Source organism: Aedes aegypti, chromosome 3, assembly GCF_002204515.2.
Source record: "Aedes aegypti strain LVP_AGWG chromosome 3, AaegL5.0 Primary Assembly, whole genome shotgun sequence".
In the NCBI taxonomy this organism is placed as follows: Eukaryota; Metazoa; Arthropoda; class Insecta; order Diptera; family Culicidae; genus Aedes; species Aedes aegypti.
In genome coordinates, this window is record NC_035109.1 from 18,613,645 (window position 1) to 18,636,932 (window position 23,288).

Genomic DNA, 23,288 nt, shown 5'->3' on the forward strand with positions numbered 1-23,288 from the left:
CGGATTTCTCGAAGTCATTTACAATTGAGAGTGATGCATCTGACACGGCTGTCGGAGCAGCTCTCGTACAGGAGCTGGATGGAGAAAATCGTGTAGTTGCTTACTTCAGTAAGAAGTTAAGCAGAACGCAAAGGGCATATTCAAGTGTTGAGAAGGAATGCCTGGGAGTTTTGCTAGCGATAGAGAATTTCCGACACTATGTGGAAGGGTCACGGTTCAAGGTTGTTACGGATGCACGAAGCCTTTTGTGGCTGTTCACGATTGGAGTTGAGTCTGGGAACTCAAAGCTCCTACGATGGGCATTGAAAATTCAATCGTATGATATTCAACTGGAATACCGTAAAGGAGCGAGTAATATAACTGCCGATTGTCTCTCACGGTCGGTAAATCTCCTGGATTTATCCTCTCAAGATGATGAGTATGAAGAACTGGTCGAAAAGGTCCAGGCTGAACCGGACAAATTTGCCGATTACCGCGTCACGGATGGGAACGTTTTTAGATACTTGAAAAGTACGAATCGATTAGAGGACGGTCGTTTCAGATGGAAGTTGTTCCCACGGAACAAGGAACGAGCTGAAATCCTTAGGAAAGAACACGACGTAGCCCACTTTGGGTTCGAAAAGACACTTCAAAACCTTAAACGTCGTTATTTTTGGCCTGGAATGGCCAAAGACGTAAGGAAATTTTGCCAGAGTTGTTTGAAGTGCCAGACTTCCAAAGCAGGAAATGTAAATGTTACACCTCCAATGGGAGCTCAAAAGGAGTTCGTAGAGCATCCCTGGCAATTCGTAACCCTAGATTACGTCGGTCCTCTGCCCCCATCAGGAAAGGGCAGACATACATGCCTTCTCGTTGCCACAGATGTCTTTAGTAAATTTGTTCTAATCCAAGCTTTCCGGGAAGCTAAAGCCAGTTCGTTAATAGAATTCGTAAGAAACATGATCTTCCTACTTTTTGGAGTACCGGAAGTGATCTTAACCGATAACGGGACACAGTTCACGTCCAAAGCCTTTCGTGATCTTCTAGCGGAATATGGTGTCAACCATTGGCTCACCCCTTCGTATCACCCACAAGTGAATAATACGGAGAGGGTTAACCGTGTAGTCACGACCGCAATTCGAGCAACCATCAAGCAACACCGAGACTGGGCAGATAATCTTCAGACGATTGCTTGTGCAATACGTAATGCGGTGCATGAATCAACAAAGTACACACCATACTTCGTTGTATTCGGCAGGGAAATGGTATCAGATGGACAGGAGTACCAGAAAATGCGGCAAGCAGATTCAGGTGACTCAATGCAACAACCGTTCGGTTCTGGTAGAAGGGAGAAACTGTATGCGGAGATTAAACAGCACCTTGCAAAAGCCTATGAACGCCATAAACGCACCTATAACCTTCGTTCGAATTCGGAGTGCCCGACATATACCACGGGAGAAACGGTTCTGAAGAGATCATTTGAACAGTCCAGCAAATCCAAAAACTTCTGTGCAAAGTTAGCCCCGAAGTATGAACTCGCCGTAGTCAGGAAGATACTCGGAAAACACTGCTACGAGCTTGAGAATCTACAAGGGAAACGGCTGGGTGTCTTTTACGGAAGTCACCTCAAAAAGATGCACCCGCCGACCTAGACGTATTTTTCTTCAGCTATGAACCTCTTCGGAGTGACCACTTAGTTAGCCAAAACACCTACGGGTTCATGAAAACTCCTGTCACTAAGGTGACTTACAACGTTTTCCAGCTATGTATAGTGAGAGACAACTTCTTACAAACACCTACGGGGAATGTCGTACGTTGTACAGTCGACCTCACAGCAGGGACATAATTGACAAATCACCTAAAACAGTTAATTGAAGAGTGTCACCTGGGCGATGAATTCTCGTTGAAGTAACAAGAACCATGAATCATAGAAAGAGCTGGGTGATGACCTGACTGAGAGTAGTGACACCATGAAGTCTATAGCGAGCCCAGTGATGATTTCCGATTCTCTGTACCTAGTACTGAGTTAGTAGTGGTTCTTGCCAAGCCTAGGAAGGAGCCCATGATGGACCTCGAACGTCAAATAACAAATTTAGGTGGGTTGTGAATCGCTCAGCTATGTGATGAATCGACTTACAACACAATCTCACATGGAAAAGTTCGAAGGACGGTTTGAACAAGCTATGCCACTTCCCCTGAAGCAACTAAGGTAGTTCCAAAGAAAAACTTCCCACGAAAACACTTTTCAAAGGCAAAAAAATCATTCAAATAGGTAGCAGAGACAACAAATTACTCTCCCTTGTAAATATTGTACATAGTTAGTGATTAGTCCGCGCCTAACGCCTACGGTAATACTAGAATTATTTCTTAAGATTACTATTAGTTAGATAACGTCTTCAACTCACATTTCCAATAAGATTTGCCGTGTTTTCGTTCTTCAATGTAATCTCGTTCCTTAGTTGCATAATTTCCCATCATATTTGTCCAAGCTTGTAGTCCTTCTTTATCGATAGTGCAGTTGTTTTCATTCCATCCATTGTTGTTGATTATCATTCCGTTCATCGTCAGGTTCCTTGTGGTTTATTTTCGTCCGCTTTGTATGTCTAGGTGAGCGAGGTTGTAGTTTGCTGTCCAGTTCGAAATCTTCCATAGTATAATCCAACTTGTTTCCCGTTTGCGCATCGCTAGACCCAAGTTCCAATTAGAATTTTCCATTCGCCATCTTCTGATTGTACCAAGAAATGCTTCCCATGACTTCGACCTAAAATTAGACAAAAATAGCCCTCCCACAATATCCCCAACAGTTCTTTTAGAAAAACATCAAGCGATACAGTTTAGTTAATACTTTCCGCAACAATAAACCGCTCTTTAGTCCTTCTCATCTTCACTTTTGTCGGATTTTGCCAGCGAAATTTAATTTTCGTCTTGCACTGTTTACTTTTTTTCACTTGTTTGACATTTGGTTAGTTTCAGTCCGTTCTGTTGGCAGCGCAATGAGTGGGTGAGTTGCAAGGGAGTGAGTGACGATTCGTTCCCGGAGTGACCGTTCGAGGGGTGATTCATTGTTGTTTGTGTTATTGTACGTTCTCGTAATATTTCGCAAGAAGTATTAGCGACGAAGCTTAATATTTATGTTGTGTTGTGGGAAACGTTTTCGGACATTAATGTCTGGAGTTGTTTGTCACAACGGATGTCATTGTTTGTGAAGAATAAATACAATCATATACCTGAGTAACATACTTGGGAAGATTATATTTAGGATTCACTAGTTGTCATGTTTAAGGTGGAAAATGAGCGCAATCATAAATTCGGAACAGGTTCTGGAGTGGATTGTCGTTCATGATCCACAAGTTCAGTGAAGTTTAAGGATTCTGTCTTAGTATTCGGTCTTGAAGACTGGAGTTAAAGATAGATATCCAAGTATATGTTTACTTCTCTGGAGTTGCGGCCGACTCCAGATGCAAGTATATTTCATTGTTTCGTTTTAAGATGTGTATGTGTGTGGGTTTTGGGAGCGTCTGCCAACATGTTTCTTTTCTTAATTTAACTCCATAGCTCAAACATATTTCATCAATAGTCAACAGTCATTCGATTGGGAATCAGCATTAGTTTAACCCTACGAAAATTTGATTGAAATTCTCAAATTTCAATCAAATTTTCGTAACTTTAGTAGAGGATGATGTAACATGGTCATTTTATGTAAATATTATTTTAAGATTTATTATAGTATTATAGAAATGTAGATACATATTGTTGCGTATACAGTCATTTATTTCCTTCAATGTAATTTGTTGTTCCGTGTTAAATTTATTTTTCCATTTCAAACGATAATTCTTTGATAATTTACTAAATCCAATAAGTTCACTAAATATTTGCAAACTCAGTATCACCACTTCTAAATGACATGCATTATTCTCAAATCCGCATAACTTGCATGCAAGTTGCCTTCAAAGTTATAGCAGGATAACTATCGTTCACACGCCGCCGTAGAATCTGAATTAGCTCGAGGTTCAAAGTTCAAATCCGAACCATTCTCTCTTTTTATATGACCGGCAAGCGAAGATAAAACAAAACGAGACAAGACCATCTAGAAGGTATGCGTATGAAAGGGATGTAGTTTTGGGCAAGAACGATGGGAAGATTGATGAGAATCGATTGTTTGAAAGGTCGTCGAACTACTTCGGGAGTTTGACGCACTTCCGGCCACGAAGACCGTAACATTCAACCCTATCTGAGGATTTCAGGGACTTCTACTCGTTCACTTTGACTTGAACCGTGGAAGAGGCGAGAGTGCGCGTAGTTAGTACTTAAGTGTACCTTGTGTCGCGGTGTGTTTAATGTGGTATGTGATTTAACAAACGTGAGAAGTCTTTAAGATTAAGTTATTGTTCAATTCTTGTTCCTTTCCGTGTAGCCTTAGTCAACGATAGGTCAAAAAGTTACGTGCGGTCTATTTTTTTGTGTGCGTATAGTGTATAAAGAAGGTAAATTGAATCGTCTTTTTTTTGTGTGGAAATCATTAATTAATTATTAATTAATTGCGTCGAAAAAGCCGATCGACGGCTTCTTGTGTGAAATCGCTTCTAGCGATAGAAAACCTGCTCGGCACACCGCCCGTTTTCGTCAAGCGCATTTCCGACCCCACGCTTCAACGTCGAAGGTCCCGGGTCGGGGGAGATTCCGGAAGGGAGGCGTTTATCTCCGACAGAGCGAAAGGTCCAACACGCTATTTTCCGCCACGTGTGGACCATTGAACGGATCGACGGTCCCCACGTCGATTATTTGCACCAACCGTCACCCGCGTGCAGAAGTCGAGAAGCCAATTGGGAGTGCAACGCGCAATACTTCGTCCGGCGAGATGCTGCTTGGCCGACGACGATAATGCAGAACACGGTACCGTGAGTAGAACAAAGCATGCTTATTTCCACACACCAACACTGAGCTCGAAGACAGACGATAAACCTTAGCAATCGCTAGAACTGTTAGCTAGGAAACCGCACACAAGTTAGGCTAGGAAGCAGAAAGAGAGAGAGAGAGAGAGAGAGAGAGAGGGAGAGGAAAGGAACCACCATGAATAAACCCTAGGGTACAAATCCATGCAATAAATGTTTAAGGTCTCGTTTTTTTCTGAATAAATGTGTTTCTGTTAGTTTAGTTCATGTAGCAATAATTTTGGTCCGAAGGATTTCTCATGTTTTTCGCGTCGTTCTTGTAGTTTTTTGTTGATTGTTTTACTCCAGGTTGGGCTGCCTGGGAAATCAGCCTCAGCACTCACGTGTCGGAAACGGACGAGAAGATTTGAACAGTGAGTTCCTCCCGTGATGAGAAATACGTGAGTGGTGTTTTTGTGGTTTTTCGGTAGAACGACGGTTAGCACCAGTTTTCCCTTCAGGACCGTTTGGAGCATGATCTTTTTCAGCCGTACTCGATAGGTGGTCAGAATCGTTCCGATATTAGCTAATAACCTAAAAACCCGCCCTGAGGTTGGGTTTCTGCCGGGCAACCTAAACTTGACGGACAGTCCTCTTTGAGGTGGCGCTTAAGCTGTCCGTTTTTCCGAGCTAGACCACGTGTAGAGAACGAGCGGAGCGTAGCCGCATTTAGCGTGCTACAAATTAAATTTATTTATTTTGAATATGGTGAACCTCAAAACGGCTCACAGAAATTTTGGGATTACCAGAATTGATGGCTAACCCATGATCCATTTTTTTGTATATGTATTTCCGTTTCACCGAAATCGAACCGTGCCAAAATCGAACAACTTAAACATTTAAACTTTCTCAATATATAGAAAATTATTGTTACTAGTGCCACATAGCAGATGAATTCCGATTCATATTATTTTTTTATCGCCAGCCTTCTAACTCTTCAAGATTTCAATATATAGCAGATTAAAAATTTATTGCGGATGAATTCTCAACCGGATGTTTCACTGCCAAATAGCACTTGATCTGTTGAACAAATTTCTTTCTAGCTTATCAGTGTCTCAAGATACCGTTTGGTCTCAAATTCCAAACACAATCGCTTTTTGTATGACGATTCGGTTGAAATGTTTCATTGAAATATGTCATCAAATTAGCTGCAAATGGCAATCAATTGCAATATTTTGACGGTTTTCGGCTCTTTCAGTCTAGATAAGCAGCTAAAACGCCTTTTTCATCTACTTTCCTACGTTTAGGTGTATATTTCACCTTTCACAAAACGCAACCTCTAAAGCCTAGAAGAAGGTGAAATATACACCGAAACGTAGGAAAGTAGATGAAAAAGGCGTTTAAGCTGCTTATCTAGACTGAAAGATCCGAAAACCGTTAAAATACAGGTGAATTACAGTCGAAAGCATATCACAAAGTTAATTGCAATTAAATTTTTCGTCTTTCAATTTGGTAAATGCATTTGCGTAAATGGTAAATGTTCAATAAGTTAAGGGGGCTGACATGCGGTGTTCATTCAGATGCGAAATTCCGCCACCAGGTAGCGTTAGTGCGCATGAAACGTTTGTTTTGCAGATATCTCAGATGCCTTAGGCCCCAAGCACAATGTGAACGGCAACGCGGTACAACGGCAAAACGGCATGCCCATCTTGATCTACACTTTACTTATCAATCCCATGTTGACTAAATCCTTTTCAACATTGACTTGACAAGTAGAGTGTAGCTCAAGATGGGCTTGCCGTTATGCCGTTGTACCGCGCTGCCGCTCACATTGTGCGTGGGGCTTTACAAGTTGGAAAGATGGCGTCTTCGACAAAGCTGTTCAGTAGCTAAAAGACGATCTTTATTCTATCCAAGAGGTTTGAGATTTTACCAACACACGGCGCTAGTAAGCATTAAACTTTTGTTTTGAAATTATTTCAAAAAAAAAAAAAAATATCTTCTATGGACTCCCTTTTCCTTTGAGTCGCATGACCGATATAGCCATAACAAATAACATATAAATAAATGTTTAATGAATACCGTCGTGTTTCGTTATGTCATCGAATTACCACAAAATGGCAGTCAATTGCAATAGGGCGATATTCAAAACTGAAAAGGCAATAGATGGCTCTTTTTCAGTGGTAGTAAAAACGAAATCCTGAAGCAAAGAAAGCACCACGGAAGATGAACTAAACACAGAAAGTTATGTATTCACTTTGCACTCGATTTCTAATCACTACTTTTCTGATCCAGTTTCCGAATTGTAAGTAATTTACGTTTTTCATTATTTTACATACGTTTTGACAGTTCTCCGACTACCATTCTTCCATGCGGAAGTTTGAGAAATTTGAGAATCCAGCGTAGCGCGATCAGTGAGAGGGATACAAACAACAGTATCGTCGCACGGCGGCCAGTGGAAGAAACTGAATGTTCGAAAGGTTCTCGCCTGTACTTTTTGCCGCTGGCGCCAACTGTTAGCGTTTAAGAACGAAATAAACAGTCGTTACCCTATTCAATTCAAACATATTCCAATCTATTTTAGACCACGGGAGTAGTTATGATTCTCTAGTTCGAGGTCAGTAGAACTAGCTCAGATAAATTTATTTGCGAAATTGTTCATTTGAATACAATTTATTCATGCTGTTCAGAATTTGAATCAAGGTGTTCGGAATATGAGACAGAATGAACACAGTATTCGGCATTTGAATCAAAATGTTGTTCGATACTTTTGCGTTAAAACAATACTAAACAAGTTAAAATAAACATTATTAACGACACACTCAAAAGCTAACAGTTAGGCTTTGCGAAGAAATTAAAATTATCAAAAATATCGACTAGTTTGTGCCTCCCAGATGCATTTCAAGTCACAGCTGGCCTTAAGTGTTCGGAATATGAGTCAAAACGGTACTAGATTGAAAATCTCTCCGTTACCAGGAAGATTAAAAATAAATAGCCGTAATTTTGCCTTCGTAAATTGTTTTGAATCCCTTCGCAAATTGTTTTGAGTCCCTAAAAAAATCAGTTTAAAATCTTTTCCGAAACTCCAATCTAATATCCCTTTTGATTTCGAGAAGCTCACTTAGATGGTTTTTATTAGCAGACTAGGAAAATGGTCACATTAGGAAGTATTTCTCTGAAATATCGGCGTGGGTTACATTTTTATGAAAACAGCTTAAATACTACAACAGCCGTTTTTACTTTGAGGTCTCATTTATTTTTACGTGGCGTTCAACCCTCGTTGGAAACCACTGGATCCCGTTCGATAATGACGTGGGCGCAATAGTCAATGCGTGTGGCTGATAACTAGGATTGAAGTAGGATCGTCTGTGTTGCCCAGTGCAAACGTGCAACAAACTTGCAAAGTATGATCTGTTATTTTAGCGCTCATGAAATGTATTCTGAAGTGGCATGAAGCAAGTCGCGAATATTCCGTGAGTGCTGTGTGTAGCTGGAAGACTCTTAACTATTTAGATTCTATGTACCGTAAAACGGGGTAACTATGATCGTTTTTGGAAGAAAATTTGAATATTTCTGCATTTAATTTGAAAGATTTTTATTTTATATTTTCAAAACAAGTACTGGTATTTCAGTTATCGATTACAGTTGAAAGAGTACATGATGATTAATTTTGAATTGATATAATATTTCAAACAATTGAAAGTCGATTTTCTTTTTTGTGGTAACTTTGATGCAACACTTGAAAACCGACAACCAAATTATTGTTCCGTATAGTTGCAGTTGGAACTTGATTGGATAATTGAAACATGGATTCAATTTTGTTCATAAAATAACAGAATTAATTGAAAAAAAAAATCACCTACAAAAGTGTTTAAATATCAAACGTCATGCACTTTTAAAAGTCTGTATGAATTAGTATAAAATAATATTTTTGAAACATGTCGATTGGTATCTACTTTTTGGCATTGAAACCAAACGTTTTTGGAATATAAAAGAGTATATTTAGAACAAAATCAAATGAATTACTTAGAGCAAATAGAGCGTTGCATACCATTAGGCGTTTAACATTATATGAATATTTCTGATTATGATTACAAAAATGGACCTAATTTGTACAAATGATTTTCGCTAAGAGATTTGAGACCAGATTCAACCTCTACTATAACTGAGCTGTCAGTAATAAGTGACGTATTCTTTAAAATATCATCAAATGATGCTCGTAGACCAGATTGTTTGAAAGGGTTGCAGAAATGCTAAAAACTGATTAACAGAAATTATTATATTCCGTTTAGTATATTGTTGGTCCCGCACTATCAAAGTTACCCGCATTATGAAAGATACCCCGTTTTACGGTACGTAAACAGGATAATTTAGATGGTTTTAGACAAAAATCCGATTATTTTTTACACATTGTTTGAAAGATTTTTTTTAATATTTTTAAAACAAGTAGTTTGTAACTTAGTTATCGATTGTAGTTGAGAAATTGCATAATGGTTCATTTTGAATATATCTATAATTTTTAATATAACTCAAAGGCAGTTTTCGGTTTAAATTGATGATTCAGTTTTTTTTTTATAATGGATATGTAAACTTATGTAAATCCACAAAAAAACTACTGTTTGACATCATTGGTATTGGAACTAAATTAATACCAAGAAATCGATTGAAGTAGATTCTTCTTGCCCTAAGTTTGCCTAAACGATAGTTGTTTGAAAAAGTTGAGAGCCAAAAAATGTATGAATACCATCATGTTTGTTAGAATTTTTCTTCATGAGAACACAAAAATTGTGACTATGCCCAAAACAGAGTCTTAAACCCTAAATCATGTTCCAAAACATTTGTAATTGGTAAAAATAGTAAAATATTGGGAATGCGCAATTTATGTCATGATTTTTTTCAAACTGGACCACTGTGCGTCCCCAACTTGATTGTTCGCGAAGAAAAAGCAGCTCATTAAAATAAAAAGGTTACACCCAATGATTCATAACGTTGCAGGTAACTCAAACCCAGCCGTGCTTTAAGTATTCAATAAGGAAACATTCACAGTATACCTATGTTCTTCCCCGCAAATTATAAGTTATACATTTAATCACACTATCTGGTTATCTAAGTCACCCCTCTAATCCTGTGCATTTGTCGACACAAAATATTACTCAGCGATGGCCTCTTCAGCTCGAGTACCCACACATGCTGTAAATTGTCGACTTATGATAAAAACTAGACTCCATCCCTAAAAGTGCACGTGTAAGCTTTCACCTTTTTATGACTGTAAACGCGCCGTACACGGTCAGATCTATTCCTGCCTTTGCTGAATGCAGTTCATATTGGGAACAATGGCTTTCCATCGCCAGATTCTACTTTCAATCCTTCTTGTTCAAAGTAAGTACATATTCGATCAAAGCAACGAATGACGAAGAGGTTATAACAGTGACTTTTTCAGCAACCTATGCTTTGCAGTGCACGATATGTTTGGATCCTACATCTTGCAGAAGTGAAACGATCCCACAAGAGTGCAATGCTGACATCGTTGATCAGCATCACAGAAGGTTGAATCACATAAATCCTAGCTTGGTCAACGCGGAACCAAGCTCAACCTTCAAATGCTACGATGTCCATTTGATGTACCGCAGTGCTCTTACAGGAAGTAGTGTTCTAGTAGTACAAAAAGGATGCACATACAGTACAACTGATTTTTGCAATGGGTGGTCCGACACTGTAACCTCAAATAAATGCGACACATGCAATACTATTGACGGATGTAACAGTATTCAAAACGAAACAACAACTATAACTTCTTCAACGGTCACCACGTCTGTTAGCGCTACAACATCCTCAACGACGGCCTCCGTCACTACACCAGTGGACAACTCTACCACTACAGCGAGTACAACAAGTTCCTCAACGACGGCCTCTGTCACTACACCAGTGGACAACTCTACCACTACAGCGAGTACAACAAATTCCTCAACGACTTCTCTGCCAGTCACCACATCAACCACTAGCTCCTCTACCTCAGCTAGTCCTAATGCTACAACAACCACCAGCACTTCAGCGGCTCCCTCCACGTCTGTTAGCGCTACAACATCCTCAACGATGGCCTCTGTCACTACACCAGTGGACAACTCTACCACTACAGCGAATACAACAAGTTCCTCAACGACTTCTCTGCCAGTCACCACATCAACCACTAGCTCCTCTACCTCAGCTAGTCCTAATGCTACAACAACCACCAGCACTACAGCGACTCCCTCTGTAACAACTCCATCAACGATAACCACCTCTCCAGAAACAGGAAATACCACCACAACAGTGACGACAGCTCCTAGTACGACCTCGAAACCGGCAGGCGCAGGATGTGCAGTTGTAAGCTGGATTCTGATTGGGGGATTCACTTTGTTGCATGGCCTTGTTGGACAATTTGGATTGTTCGCGCAAAAATAAATAAAAGGGACTTTAATAAATTGACAAAGAAATTGTACATGTGTTCCTATGCTAGCCCTCGTTATCGTTACTAATAAATGCTTGTGTTCCTCAAAGCGCTGTACTAATAAGCTTTCTTGATGGACTTTCAACATTGAAAGTGTTGGCTGCTTGGGTACGACAGGAGTTAACCATCAATCGCAGACAAACAGACGTCACAATCTCATCATTGTCCATCGACCGATACAAAAATATGGTAGGTGACCAATCCACCACCCGCAGCGCTCGCATAGTTTTTGTTCGCGTTTGACGTTTATACATTACCGCCATCTGTTGGTCCGTCGGCCAAACACACTAATTTTAGCATTGGGCGTACATGTCTTCGTGACTATGATTTAGATCGAGATTTGTTCTAAGTGTTACGTCTGTTTGTCTGTGCATCTATATTAACATCCTATTCAGCATAGATAGCAACGTAGTGTCGGTATCAGTTGGTTCAATTGGCTAAAATGGTAAAAGTCCACCACACAGGTGACCCCTTATTCATGGTGTGATGCGGTTCATGCTCACCGTGCCTGGTAATGAATGGTTAGGGGAATCTCAATAAAACCTAACCGCTAACGGAGCCTGTGGAGTACCAGGGTACCTCAACAATATTTTACCCTATTCTATTCCAGTGCTAGCCGGAGCAATGATGAAGGTAACCTTGTGTTTCTCCGATATAATCGGCTGCCCTTTCTCAGAAGGTTGGGATTATGAATATGTTCTTATTTAATTTAAATTATCACCTATGAGCAATTCTCGCTGAAACCAGGCCGCCATCGGCACCCATCGTTAGAATTCCAATTTTATGTCACTGATCGCTATTATATGCTAAAACTAAAGGGTGGTCTTTTCGGTTTTCTTAAAAAAATGATGGACCCCTCTTACGCCAGTTAGCTGAACAGTTTGCGAAAAAGCCCTTTTTATAAATAACAGGTATTTCTTTGCGTGATATGTCTCATATTTCCCTTGGAACTCATAGCAAACTTAGTGGCATCGTACAGAGAAAGGATATAGCTTTCATTTAAAGCTAACAAAATTTTGGCGGCCATTTTGAATTTGGCCGCCATCTTGAATTTTGTCAGAAAAACCGTTTTTTCACCGCTCGTTTTGAATTCTGAGATCACCATCAGAAAGCTGAGAAAAACTGAGTAAGATAGGCTACAATGTAAGATAGTAAGATGGGTGAGCAATGGTATTTACTCTACGAAATGGCCAATTTTATAAAACATGTTCTGACATATATGACGAGTGCAATCAATGAAAACAGTTAAAAGAAGAATATTGATTCAGGTGAAATAAAAATTAGCGGTCGTCTTGGATTTTGACGCCATCTTGATTTTAGGTAGTAGAATGAGTTTTTCACCTTGCACCAGCACTCAACATGTTGAATTTCGAGGCAATCACTAAAACAGGTTACGTAAACTCTTCTTATTGTTCTTCTTTTTTTCCTGGCGTTACGTCCCTAATGGAACCGAGACTGCTACTCTGCTTAATTAGTATGAAAACAGGTTATTGAATAGGAATTTTCTTTTATTATGCTTCTTTGATAACAGAATGACGACATATCTTTGATTTCAAGAATAATGAATAAATTAATTCGAAAAATGAAAACCGCATAGAACCATTGATTGAAATAGACAAACTAATCATATGCATTGTTGTTAATATAATGAACTTTCTAGATTGCGCGTTGTGAGATTAGTAAATCTTGTGGTGATACCTGTAATTTTAATGCAAACATTGTCAAAAGTGCATCTATATAGAGGAAATCTCAAGTTTTGTAGCTAAAAAAATTCTTTGATTTTCTAAGCCATAAAGTATCATTTTAACTGCCGCCTAACATGCATGTGAAAAAATAGCAGGATTGAACAGCTGAGAAGCAGGCTTTGTCCCAATATGGGCGTTATCATGTTGAATTGTGAGGCCTTCGTTGAAAAAACAATCAGATTATTTCATTCTTATCTTATCTCAGCTGTTCAATTGATTGTTCATTTCAATCAACGGTTTTGGATTAAATAAATGAAAGCATGAATACTATTCCTGAACTCGAAGATATGCCGAAGATTCATTCTGGTATCAAATATGCATTATACAAAAATCCTATGTTTTTATAACGAATTAATCTAAGAAGCAAGCTCTGTTCCAGTAAGGACGTAAAGCCAGGAAAAAGAAGAACACGAAGAGTAAGCTATACGTTAGCCTTAAAATACAAAAGTGCTAACAAGGTGAAAAACTCATTCTACTACCTAAAGTCAAGATGGCGTCAAAATCCAAGATGGCAGCCATTTTTTACTTAAATTGATACTCTTATTCTTCACGTGAGTCGAAAATAACACCAATGATTGAAAACCTAATTGTTTGTTGTACAAAAAATGATGTTTTCATTGATTGCGCTCGTCATATATGTCACAATCGTAGAATGTTATTTAGAAAATCATTCTTTTCATAGGGTTAACACCATTGCTCACCTAGTTTTTGTAGCCTTTCTTACTCAGTTTTTTTTCAGCTTTCTGATGGAGACCTCAGAATTCTGAACTGGCGGTGCGCTAATGGGGAAAAACGGCTTTTATAACGAATTTCAAAATGGCGGCTAAATTTAAAATGACCGCCAAAATTTTTTTAGTTTTAGATTAAAGCTATATGCTTCCACTATACGATGCCACTAAATTTGCTATGTATTCTAGGAGAGATATGAGACATATCACGCAAAGAAATACTTGATATTTATCGAAAAAAGAAATTCTAACGATGGGTGCCGATGAAGGCCTGGTTTCAGCAAGAAATGCTCCTATATGGATTCGCATTATGTGATTCACACAGTGTATTCTGTGCTTTTTCGCCTTTTTACGACTTTTAATACATACCGATCTGGTTTCTTCGTTGCTGGTCCACTTCTTGCCGAGATTGCAAAATGCTAAATCCTACCTAGTTTGGGTAGTGGCTACGGTTAGGATAGCTCAGATCAATCTCCAACATATAAGAACAGCAGACTCATGCAAAATAGTACAGCCTAAATGATGTTAGTTCAAGAACATTACTTTTGTAAAGGGAACTCCTATCAGCAAACATGAAATGGCACACTCGCATACCATGTTTCGTGCATACATGCTCGTTAATAACTCAACACTGTCACACTCAGTTCTGAGTCAACACCAGAAATGTAAGTGCTGTCACAATTCATATTTTTGTTAATCACTTCAATAAGAAATACGTCTTTTGTTCGGTTTATTTAGCAAATGATAAACCATTCCTAACGGATGATTTCGAACGAGTTGCCATACACTGCGTAACAAAAGGCCTGATGCTGATTGTAGGCAGTGATGCCGATGCTAATAATATCCACCTTGGCAACAGATATCATTTGGAGGGGCTCCAGTCTGATGAAGTACTTAAGAAGTACAGATCTTGAATTGTTTAACACTAGGAGCCATCTAAATGGATTTTCGGCTATATCTCAGCGATGGCTCAACCGAATTTCGCTTATCTCATGTCCATATCCTCAGGTTTTGTACGGTTAAAACAAACTGTTTCTAGAGATGTTCAAATTTCATCTAGTACAGTTAAAACAATACATTTTTTAGCAACTGAAACTGTACTGAAACTCACATAAAAAGTTATTATTTCAAGTTTCTTGGCGGCTGTTTGGGCTCGTCAGGAGTCAATCATCAATACTAACCTAATTTTCCCGACCAGCCTAGATATTTAGGCGCCTATTGTCAGTTGCGGTTGTTTCAATGGATCATTGAAGGTAACTCTTTCGGCACTCACCGCGCCACTGTATATGCGATTTAACATTGTGACAGCATTGCTGTTCTGTCAAACACACGCGTCTAAGGTGGCGCTATCTATGCTTTTCATAGCGGCCGTTTTGGTTATTTTAATGATCCATTGGCTAAGAATTAACACTACGGACTGCCTGTTCCGGTGGTAAAAGCCCACCTCACAGGTAATCCCTAATTCATGCGGCTTCAAGCTTATCGTGCCTGAATGGCCAGCTGAATGGCTAACGGTGCCTGTGGAATACCAGGGTGCCCTCCATAGTATTTTGCCCTTCCTGTGCTACCCAGAGCAATGGTGCAGGCGACCTTATGTTTCTCGGGATAATCGGCTGCCCTTCTTCAGTCTCAAGCCTGAAGCTAAATAAGGGAGGGATTATGAATATGTTGTTATTTAGTTTATATTATCATCTATGTGGATTCCCATTATGCGTTTTACACAGTGTATTCTGTGTTTTTTCGCCTTTGATAACTTTTGATACATACCGATCTAGTTTTATCGTTGCTGGGGTCTTTTTCTTGCTGAGATTGCAAAAAGCTCAATCCTGTCTAATTTGGGTAGTAGCTACGGTTAGGATAGCTCAGATCAATCTCCAGCAACGATCAATATTCGCAGACTCATACAAAATGGTACAGCCCAACTTGCGCTACTTCAAGAACCTTACTTTCGCAAAGGAAACTTCTATCTAGGTAACCTTGTGGACCCAGTTTTTGCTGCTTTCAGTAAAAATTAAATGGCAAACTCGCGTGTCATACCTCGTACATGCGTGCTCGTTAATAAAGCAATCGTTGCTAAACGAGCTGTCGTATACTGTGTAGCAAAAGGCTTCCCCCTGATTGTGAGCAGTAATGCAAATGCTCATCACATCATCTGGGGCAGCTCAGATATCAATTTGATAGGTTCCAGTAGGTAGGTTCCAGTCTGATGGAATACTTTAGTAGTACAGATCTTGGATTACTTAGTATACGGAATCGCCCAACCTGCATGGTATCTACTAGAGAACGCTCTGCTCGAATAGAATCAGTCAAGAATTGACGAATTGGCATGTATGAGATGAGGAATCATTATCTGATCATCGCTACATCTTCTTGGAACATTCGAATGTAGCTGCGCAGACTTTGCGTTTTAGAATTCCAATTTTATGTCATTGATCGCTAGTTTTCGATAAAACTTAAGGGTGGTCCTTTCTGTTTTCTCAAATTGGTGGACCCCTCGTACGCCAGCTAGCTGAACAGTTTGCGAAAAAGCCCATTTTTTGATAAATCTTGAGTATTTCTTCACGGGATATGTCTCATATTTCGCTTGGAACACATAGCAAACTTAGTGGCATCGTATAGAGAAAGGATATAGCTTCCATTTAAACTTGAAAAAATTCCCATCTTGAATTTTGTTAGAAAAATCGATTTTTCACCATTAGCGCACCGCTAGTTTTGAATTCTGAGATCACCATCAGAAAGCTGAGGAAAAATTGCGTAAGATAGGCTACAAAAACTAGGTGAGCAAAGGTATTTACCCTATGATATGAACGGTTTTCTAAATCATGTTCTACTATTTTGACGTATATGGCGAGTGCAATCAATGCAAACATAATATTTTGTACAACAAAGAAACAAGTTTTCAATCGTTGGTGTATTATTTGAGACAGATGAAGAATAGGAGTATTAATTTTAGTGAAAAAATCTGGCGGCCATCTTGGATTTTGACGCCATCTTGGTTTTAAGTAGTAGAATGAGTTTTCACCTTGTTAGCACTCAACATGTTGAATTTCAATGCTACCGTTACACTTATTCTTCTTCTTGTTCTTCTTTTTCCTCACGTTACGTCCCTACTGGAACAGAGCCAGCCCTTCAGCTTAACTAGTTTTGAAAACAAATTATCAAATAGGATTTTTTTAACGCTTATTTGCTACCTAAATGATTCTTCTGCACATCTTCGAGTTGTAAAATAGCATTATTTCTTTCATTTATTTGGTCTTAAACCATTGATACAAATGAACAATCAGTTGAACAGCTGAGATAAGATAAGAAAGATAGAATCTGATTGTTTTTTTTTTGAACGGAGGCCTTATAATTCAACATGATGAGCACTGAGATGGTAAAAAATCATGCAACTGCTAAAAACCAAGATGGCGTCGAAAGCCAAGATGGCCGCCAGTTTTTCTAACCTCGAAATTATACACCTGCCTTTCGGCATTACGTCCACATTAGAACAAAATCTGCTTCTCATCATTCTATTTTGCTATTTTTCACATACATGTTGGGCGGTACTAAAAACGATACTTTATGCCTTAGAAAATCAAGGATGTTTTTGGCTTCAAAGTTTAAGACTTTCATTATAAATTAATGCACTTTTGTCAATGTTTTACGTTAGAACAACAGATATTACCACAAGGCTTACTAATGTCCCGACACGCAATCTATAAACTTCATTCAATGAACAACAATGCACAGGGTAAAAAAAAATTTTGTTTAATACAATCAATGTTTTTTGACGGTTTTCATTTATTGAATTTATTTATTCATTATTACTGAATTCAAAGATATGTCGAAGAATTATTCTGATGTCAGAAATCGCATTAGAAAAGAAAATTCATGTTTAATAATCTGGATTTATAACTGATAAAGCTGAGTTTCAGGCTCGGTTCCAGTACGGACGTAACGTCAGTAAAATGAAGAATAATAAGAAGAAGAGTATACGTAACCTTTTTTTAGTGGCAGCCTCTAAATTCGACATGCTGAGTGCTATCAAGGTTAAAAAATGTTTTCTACTACCTAAAATCAAGACGGCGTCAAAATCCAAGATGGCTGCCAGCTTTTTCACTAAAAATAATATTCTTATTCTTTACTCGACTCGAATAAAACACCAAAGGTTGAAAACTTGTTTCTTTGTTGTACAAAAAGTGATGTTTGTATTGATTGCACTCGCCATATACGTCAAAATCGTATAACATGATTTAGAAAATCGTTCATTTGATAGGGTAAATACCATTGCTCACCTAGTTTCTGTAGCCTATCTTACGCAATTTTTCCTCAGCTTTCTGATGGTGATCTCAGAATTTAAAACTAGCGGTGCGCTAATGCTGAAAAATCGATTTTTCCAACAAAATTCAAGATGGCGGCCAAATTCAAAATGGCCGCCAAAATTTTTTCAAGTTTAAATGAAAGCTATATCCTTTCTCTATACGATGCCACTAAGTTTGCTATGTGTTCCAAGCGAAATATGAGACATATCCCGTGAAGAAATACCCAAGATTTATCAAAAAATGGGCTTTTTCGCAAACTGTTCAGCTAGCTGGCGTACGAGGGGTCCATCAATTTGAGAAAACAGAAAGAACCACCCTTAAGTTTTATCGAAAACTAGCGATCAGTGACATAAAATTGGAATTCTAACGATGGGTGCCGATGGCGGCCTGGTTTCAGCGAGAATTGCTCACCTGTTAACGCATAGACGTCCGAATGACTACTGAGGGTTCAATGCAGATTTAAAATGTTTACATAACTCTTTGCTGTTTCTTCTGTATTTCCTTGCAAAGAGTTTGCTGAACCATTTGTGAGTATTTATTGCGCGAAACCTTGTACAAATTCCATTTCCATTATTTTAAGAAATATCTAGATATATATTTTGTACAATTTGTCTATATTGGATTTTCAACGCAATAAATCCAAATTGTACCATCTGTTTTATCAAGAAACATTTTTTTGTCTGACCAATTGATTGGTACAGGTTCTTAAGGCTAAGTAGCCTGTCATTCGTTTTGGCAACAATGATGACTTTTCAGCTTGCATTTCGAAGGGATAAAACTCAGTCTTGATAATTTATCTTGACTTGAAAAAGTATCACTGAACGCGCCAAAATACATAAAGTATGCTGATACTTTTCCAGCTGTGTTAGTGCAAAACCAACTGATTTTCTTTGATTCGAGATCGTGTGATGCATTAGCAACAGGCGTTGCAGAATTCGCTCTCATTTGAGAATGAAGCACGATCAAAGCAAGCAAAGAAAAACATCCCATCTGTTGCGGTCCACGATCGTCATTGTATCGCAAGGTGTAACAAGTCTGATAAATGGAAGCAGCGAGCGAGAGCCCCAACGAGAGAGCGATGATAAAATCCATTTTTCTCGCTTGTTTACCGTTGGGGATAGGTGTTTTTCTTTACTGGCACGATAAACAATCCACGAACTTCCAATAACAACAGTGTCCCCCAGGCTTGGAGCATGTTTAGAGGGGTTTTATCATGCACTACTATCCCCCCAATCTGATCAAACTTGTAGCAGTATACGATAAACAGTCTCTCATAATGTGCAGCATGTTATGATAGTTACAGAGAGCGATACGTGAGAGATTCTCTCAATTTTCTCAGGATTCAATCCCTGATTAGCAACAATCATCAACGACGCGTACAAATTTCAATGACGGCCTACTTCGCCTTAAAACCGCCGTGAATCGCAAGTCAGTCCCATCTGTAAAAAGTAGGCATTGAGAAAATGGGCTGTGAAGTTTCCAAACTCGTTTCCCATCTTCTTCTTCTTCTTCTTCTTCTTGGCATTAACGTCCCCACTGGGGCAGAGCCTGCTTCTCAGCATAGTGTTCTTATGAGCACTTCCACAGTTATTAACTGAGAGCTTTCTTTGCCAAATTTGCCATTTTCGCATTCGTATATCGTGTGGCAGGTACGATTATACTTTATGCCCAGGGAAGTCAAGAAAATTTCCTTTTACGAAAAGATCCTGGACCGACCGGGATTCGAACCCAGACACCTTCATCATGGCTTTGCTTTGTAGCCGCGGACTCTAACCACTCGGCTAAGGAAGGCCCCTCGTTTCCCATACAAATATTAACAAAAATTCCAGCTGATTGGAACATGTTCCAATCTTAATGAAACCTTCACAATTTGCTTGTCACTACGATATGTTTCCGAAAAAGATGATCAAAACATGGTTCATTTTTGTGTTACACAGTGCGGAGATCTGTAGTGGGACTGATATTCGGTTACTTTTCATTATGGGACAATTGATAATATGAAACAACAAATCATATTATCTAACTCGTGCAGCTGGAAGAGCATTGGAAGATATGCTGATATCTCAACTCAACTCAATTTTGACGAAAATACAGATGGGACTGATTTACTATTCGCGGCAGATTAGTTGGAACAATTGATTTACAATCTAGCGAACCGCTGTCTGTATGGGAGTCAACACTTCTTTTGACAAAACTCGAAATGGAACTGGGAGAGTAATAATATACACCGCAATAACCCATCTTCGTGTCACAAACAACTGCAATGCCCAAGAATCAATTTATCTTTACAAACTGCGTTCAATTGATGCTTGTATTGCACTGATTATTCGACATAAATAGCAACTTCGCCAGTGTGTCTTGAATGTGATACTTAAACTCCCAAGTAACACCGAAAACATAAATCCAAATTTAAAAATACACAGTTTGTCCTACAATGATTGCTAGAAAGTTTTTGAAACATGTCATGTCTCACGTAAGTCGCTATTTTGTTTTGTTAAACCTTTCAATATTGAACTTGAATGGAGGTGTTCTACTAAGGCATATAATTTGTTTTGCAATACAAATCTACCATTTTGCTGAAAATGTTCTAATTATGTTTACTATGTTTCAACCATATTATGTTTTATATTTGTCTTCTTATGTTTATCAAAACATGTGTTTGATTATATGTCTTATTTCAGTTGTTTTAGACATGTACGACAAATAAACAGTCTCAATATGTCATATTCATGTTACATATATGTCATAATATATACTCTTTTCAAACATGTTCTGAATAAACAAATAATGTTTATTTTCAGTCAAATATAAGTTTTTCTAGTTGTCTATAAAACAAATGCAACAAAAGTGACATTTAATACATTTGATAGCATGGATGATACACTGCCGGCTAAGAAATTTGCCATATGGTGTTCACTGAATACTTTTAAGCAAATGTTTTGAGTAAATTATTATTTTTAAGGTATGCTCTAAATGCCGATTTATCAATTTATATGAATGAATAGAGTGTGGTAGTTGTTTGCCACTGTTACGAAAAAGGTTCAATAGAAATACCTAACTTGCTTACAGTTGTGTTCATGCAGGGCTTACGTGTTTTTGTGAAAAATTTTAGGAAAAAAATATAAATACTTAGAAAACACTTCATAGTCATTTGGTATAGGTGTTTTCCGTCAACAAAATTGTAACATAAAGTTTGCCGGAATAGTTTTTGGTAATAACCTGATTAGACTATTTATTTCGGGTACAAATCAACAACGGTTCGTGAGATTTGAGAAGAAACTTCCATGCTACAACTTCCATTTATGCTGTCATAGTCAAGTGATTTAACAAACTTATATCACACTGTAAATTTATGATCATGCTAGTTGTCCCTGAAAACTTTTCACTGCGTTTAATGAAACAATGGCAAATGATTGGCAATGATTTTTTTGTCTTTTCCCAAAACACTCGCCATGCGGTGTGTCTAAGGGGACCATCTTTAATTTTTGAATTTAATTTTGAATATTTACCATAACGATGAGATATTTGTTCTGAAGCTTTGAAAAAAGTAAAAATAGTTCAGTAAAAGTTCAGTGTATTAGTAGAAAACAAAATAATGAACTAATTTGCAAAATGTGATGATTCCTTTTTGGAAATATTTACTTGGCTTGATGTCGAAAAATGTATATTGAACGATTCATAAGGGCGAATTGATTTTTTCGAAGCAAAAGTGCACATTTCACCATAATTTTTGATTCGCATATTAATTTAGTGTTAAATAACAGTTATCAATCAATAACAGTTATGCAATCAAAAATGAAGGCTTGTCAATGTTTGCACTTTTACATTTTTCATTGTCGACCATCCAATGTATTTCCACTACCAAATGTTCTCAGTATTTTGTTGCGTTAATGGTTTGTTGGACAAAGTATAATACATAATTATGTATACCTAAACCCATATGATACATAATTTTGACAACAAAAATATGTTGCACAAGCTCCACCTTCTGCGCTTTTCCAGTCATATATAAGTATGAATTCCAGTTTTTTCGCTATGAAACAGAACATTCTCATTAGTCATATTGAAGTCATTATGAGACATGTTGTGTTACTTGGGCTGATGTTCTTCTAAACAACTTTGCCGAAGACACAACTACATCGTACATTTTACATTTTATATTTCGGATTCTTGAGATATTGAAGAATTCAGTCATACTAAACTTAATTGTTTTTCACTGAACTTACTTACATTCTCATATTCTATTTTAAAATTACAAAAAGATTTCTTAGACTGTTCTTTCATATCGTTTAACATGCATGCAAATCTAAACTCCATAGATTTGAACCACCATGAAAATGATACTAAACATTGCTAGAACCCATCCATGAATGCCCTGCTCAACTCTTCCAGAGCCCCCTATCACATCTTCTGTGCCACTTCCTTCGTCGACTCCACCATCATTCACGTCCGGGACTCCAGAGGTTGAACTACTACAGTTCACATGTACAAGAGCAACCATGTCCCATCCAGTACAAATATCTGCCTCGCGGTAGGTACAGCCCCGCTCGTACATTGTATCCAACGATTCATTGGGGAATGTAAATCGGATCTCCAACTCGTAGCACTGCCAGTTCATGTTCCCATACGGCGGTTCCAACGGAAGCGATGGATTCATGTTGTACAAGTTTCGATGAATATCGTTGGTCAACAAGTAGCCGCACTGGGCGACTTGATTTTTCCGATCGCACGCATCCCACCCGGTATAATCCTGGCAATGGTTACAGCTGAGCAATGTTGCTAATAAATAGAAAATCATGTCAATGGAAATTTTTCTAGGGAAAGCAATGCACACCCAAAACTAAGTAATATTGTCAATTTTGTGATGAGCTACGGCTTTTTAGAGTTACTTACCTCTGTGGGCAACGGAAATAAGGAAATACAATAGGATAGTCCAGTGCATGGTAAGATATTAGTATGGTACTGAGATGTGAAACCGTAATTACTTCTACCTATTGGACCAAATTCGATTATAGCCTCTACAGTATCAAGAAGTGGAATTAAGGTGAAGTGCAATGGTCAATAGAAATCAACACATGTTTCAGTGGACCATAGATACGACAGAGATAAGAAGAGCTGGGCCTCCCGTTTGTCTCGAGAGCACATTGGATTCTTAGTCTTTGGGATTTTCGTTC

The 23,288-nt window shown here is 38.4% G+C and overlaps 3 protein-coding genes across 4 annotated transcripts in view; 2 read left to right on the forward strand and 1 right to left on the reverse strand.

The window, feature by feature from the left end:
* The window catches only part of LOC5572519 (microtubule-associated protein futsch), a 356,390-nt gene that overhangs the window by 248,135 nt on the left and 84,967 nt on the right, over window positions 1-23,288 (forward strand). The window lies entirely within an intron of this gene.
* LOC23687442 (cell wall protein DAN4) lies at window positions 10,083-11,386 on the forward strand. 2 transcript variants are annotated; one of them, XM_021855097.1, is made up of 2 exons: window positions 10,083-10,229; window positions 10,279-11,386. In XM_021855097.1, exons 1-2 carry the CDS (start codon window positions 10,163-10,165, stop codon window positions 11,289-11,291), a joined length of 1,080 nt encoding a protein of 359 aa, XP_021710789.1. In that variant the 5' UTR covers window positions 10,083-10,162; the 3' UTR covers window positions 11,292-11,386. The 2 variants fall into 2 exon arrangements, with proteins under 2 accessions (XP_021710789.1, XP_011493515.1); XM_011495213.2 differs by having other exon boundaries at window positions 10,084-10,229; window positions 10,291-11,386.
* LOC5572525 lies at window positions 22,257-23,115 on the reverse strand. Its single transcript, XM_001660414.2, has 2 exons — window positions 23,008-23,115; window positions 22,257-22,893 (listed from the first exon to the last, which is right to left on the reverse strand). Exons 1-2 carry the CDS (start codon window positions 23,054-23,056, stop codon window positions 22,421-22,423), a joined length of 522 nt encoding a protein of 173 aa, XP_001660464.1. The 5' UTR covers window positions 23,057-23,115; the 3' UTR covers window positions 22,257-22,420.

What these genes read in the sequence shown, in the direction of transcription:
- LOC23687442 (XM_021855097.1), top strand. Translation starts at nt 10,163, where the DNA reads ATGCAGTTCATATTGGGAACAATGGCTTTCCATCGCCAGATTCTACTT. An exon ending in TTCAATCCTTCTTGTTCAAA is followed by an intron (nt 10,230 to 10,278) that starts GTAAGTACATAT and finishes AGGTTATAACAG; the next exon opens with TGACTTTTTCAGCAACCTAT.
- LOC5572525 (XM_001660414.2), bottom strand. Translation starts at nt 23,056, where the DNA reads ATGCACTGGACTATCCTATTGTATTTCCTTATTTCCGTTGCCCACAGA. An exon ending in TATTTCCGTTGCCCACAGAG is followed by an intron (nt 22,894 to 23,007) that starts GTAAGTAACTCT and finishes TCTATTTATTAG; the next exon opens with CAACATTGCTCAGCTGTAAC.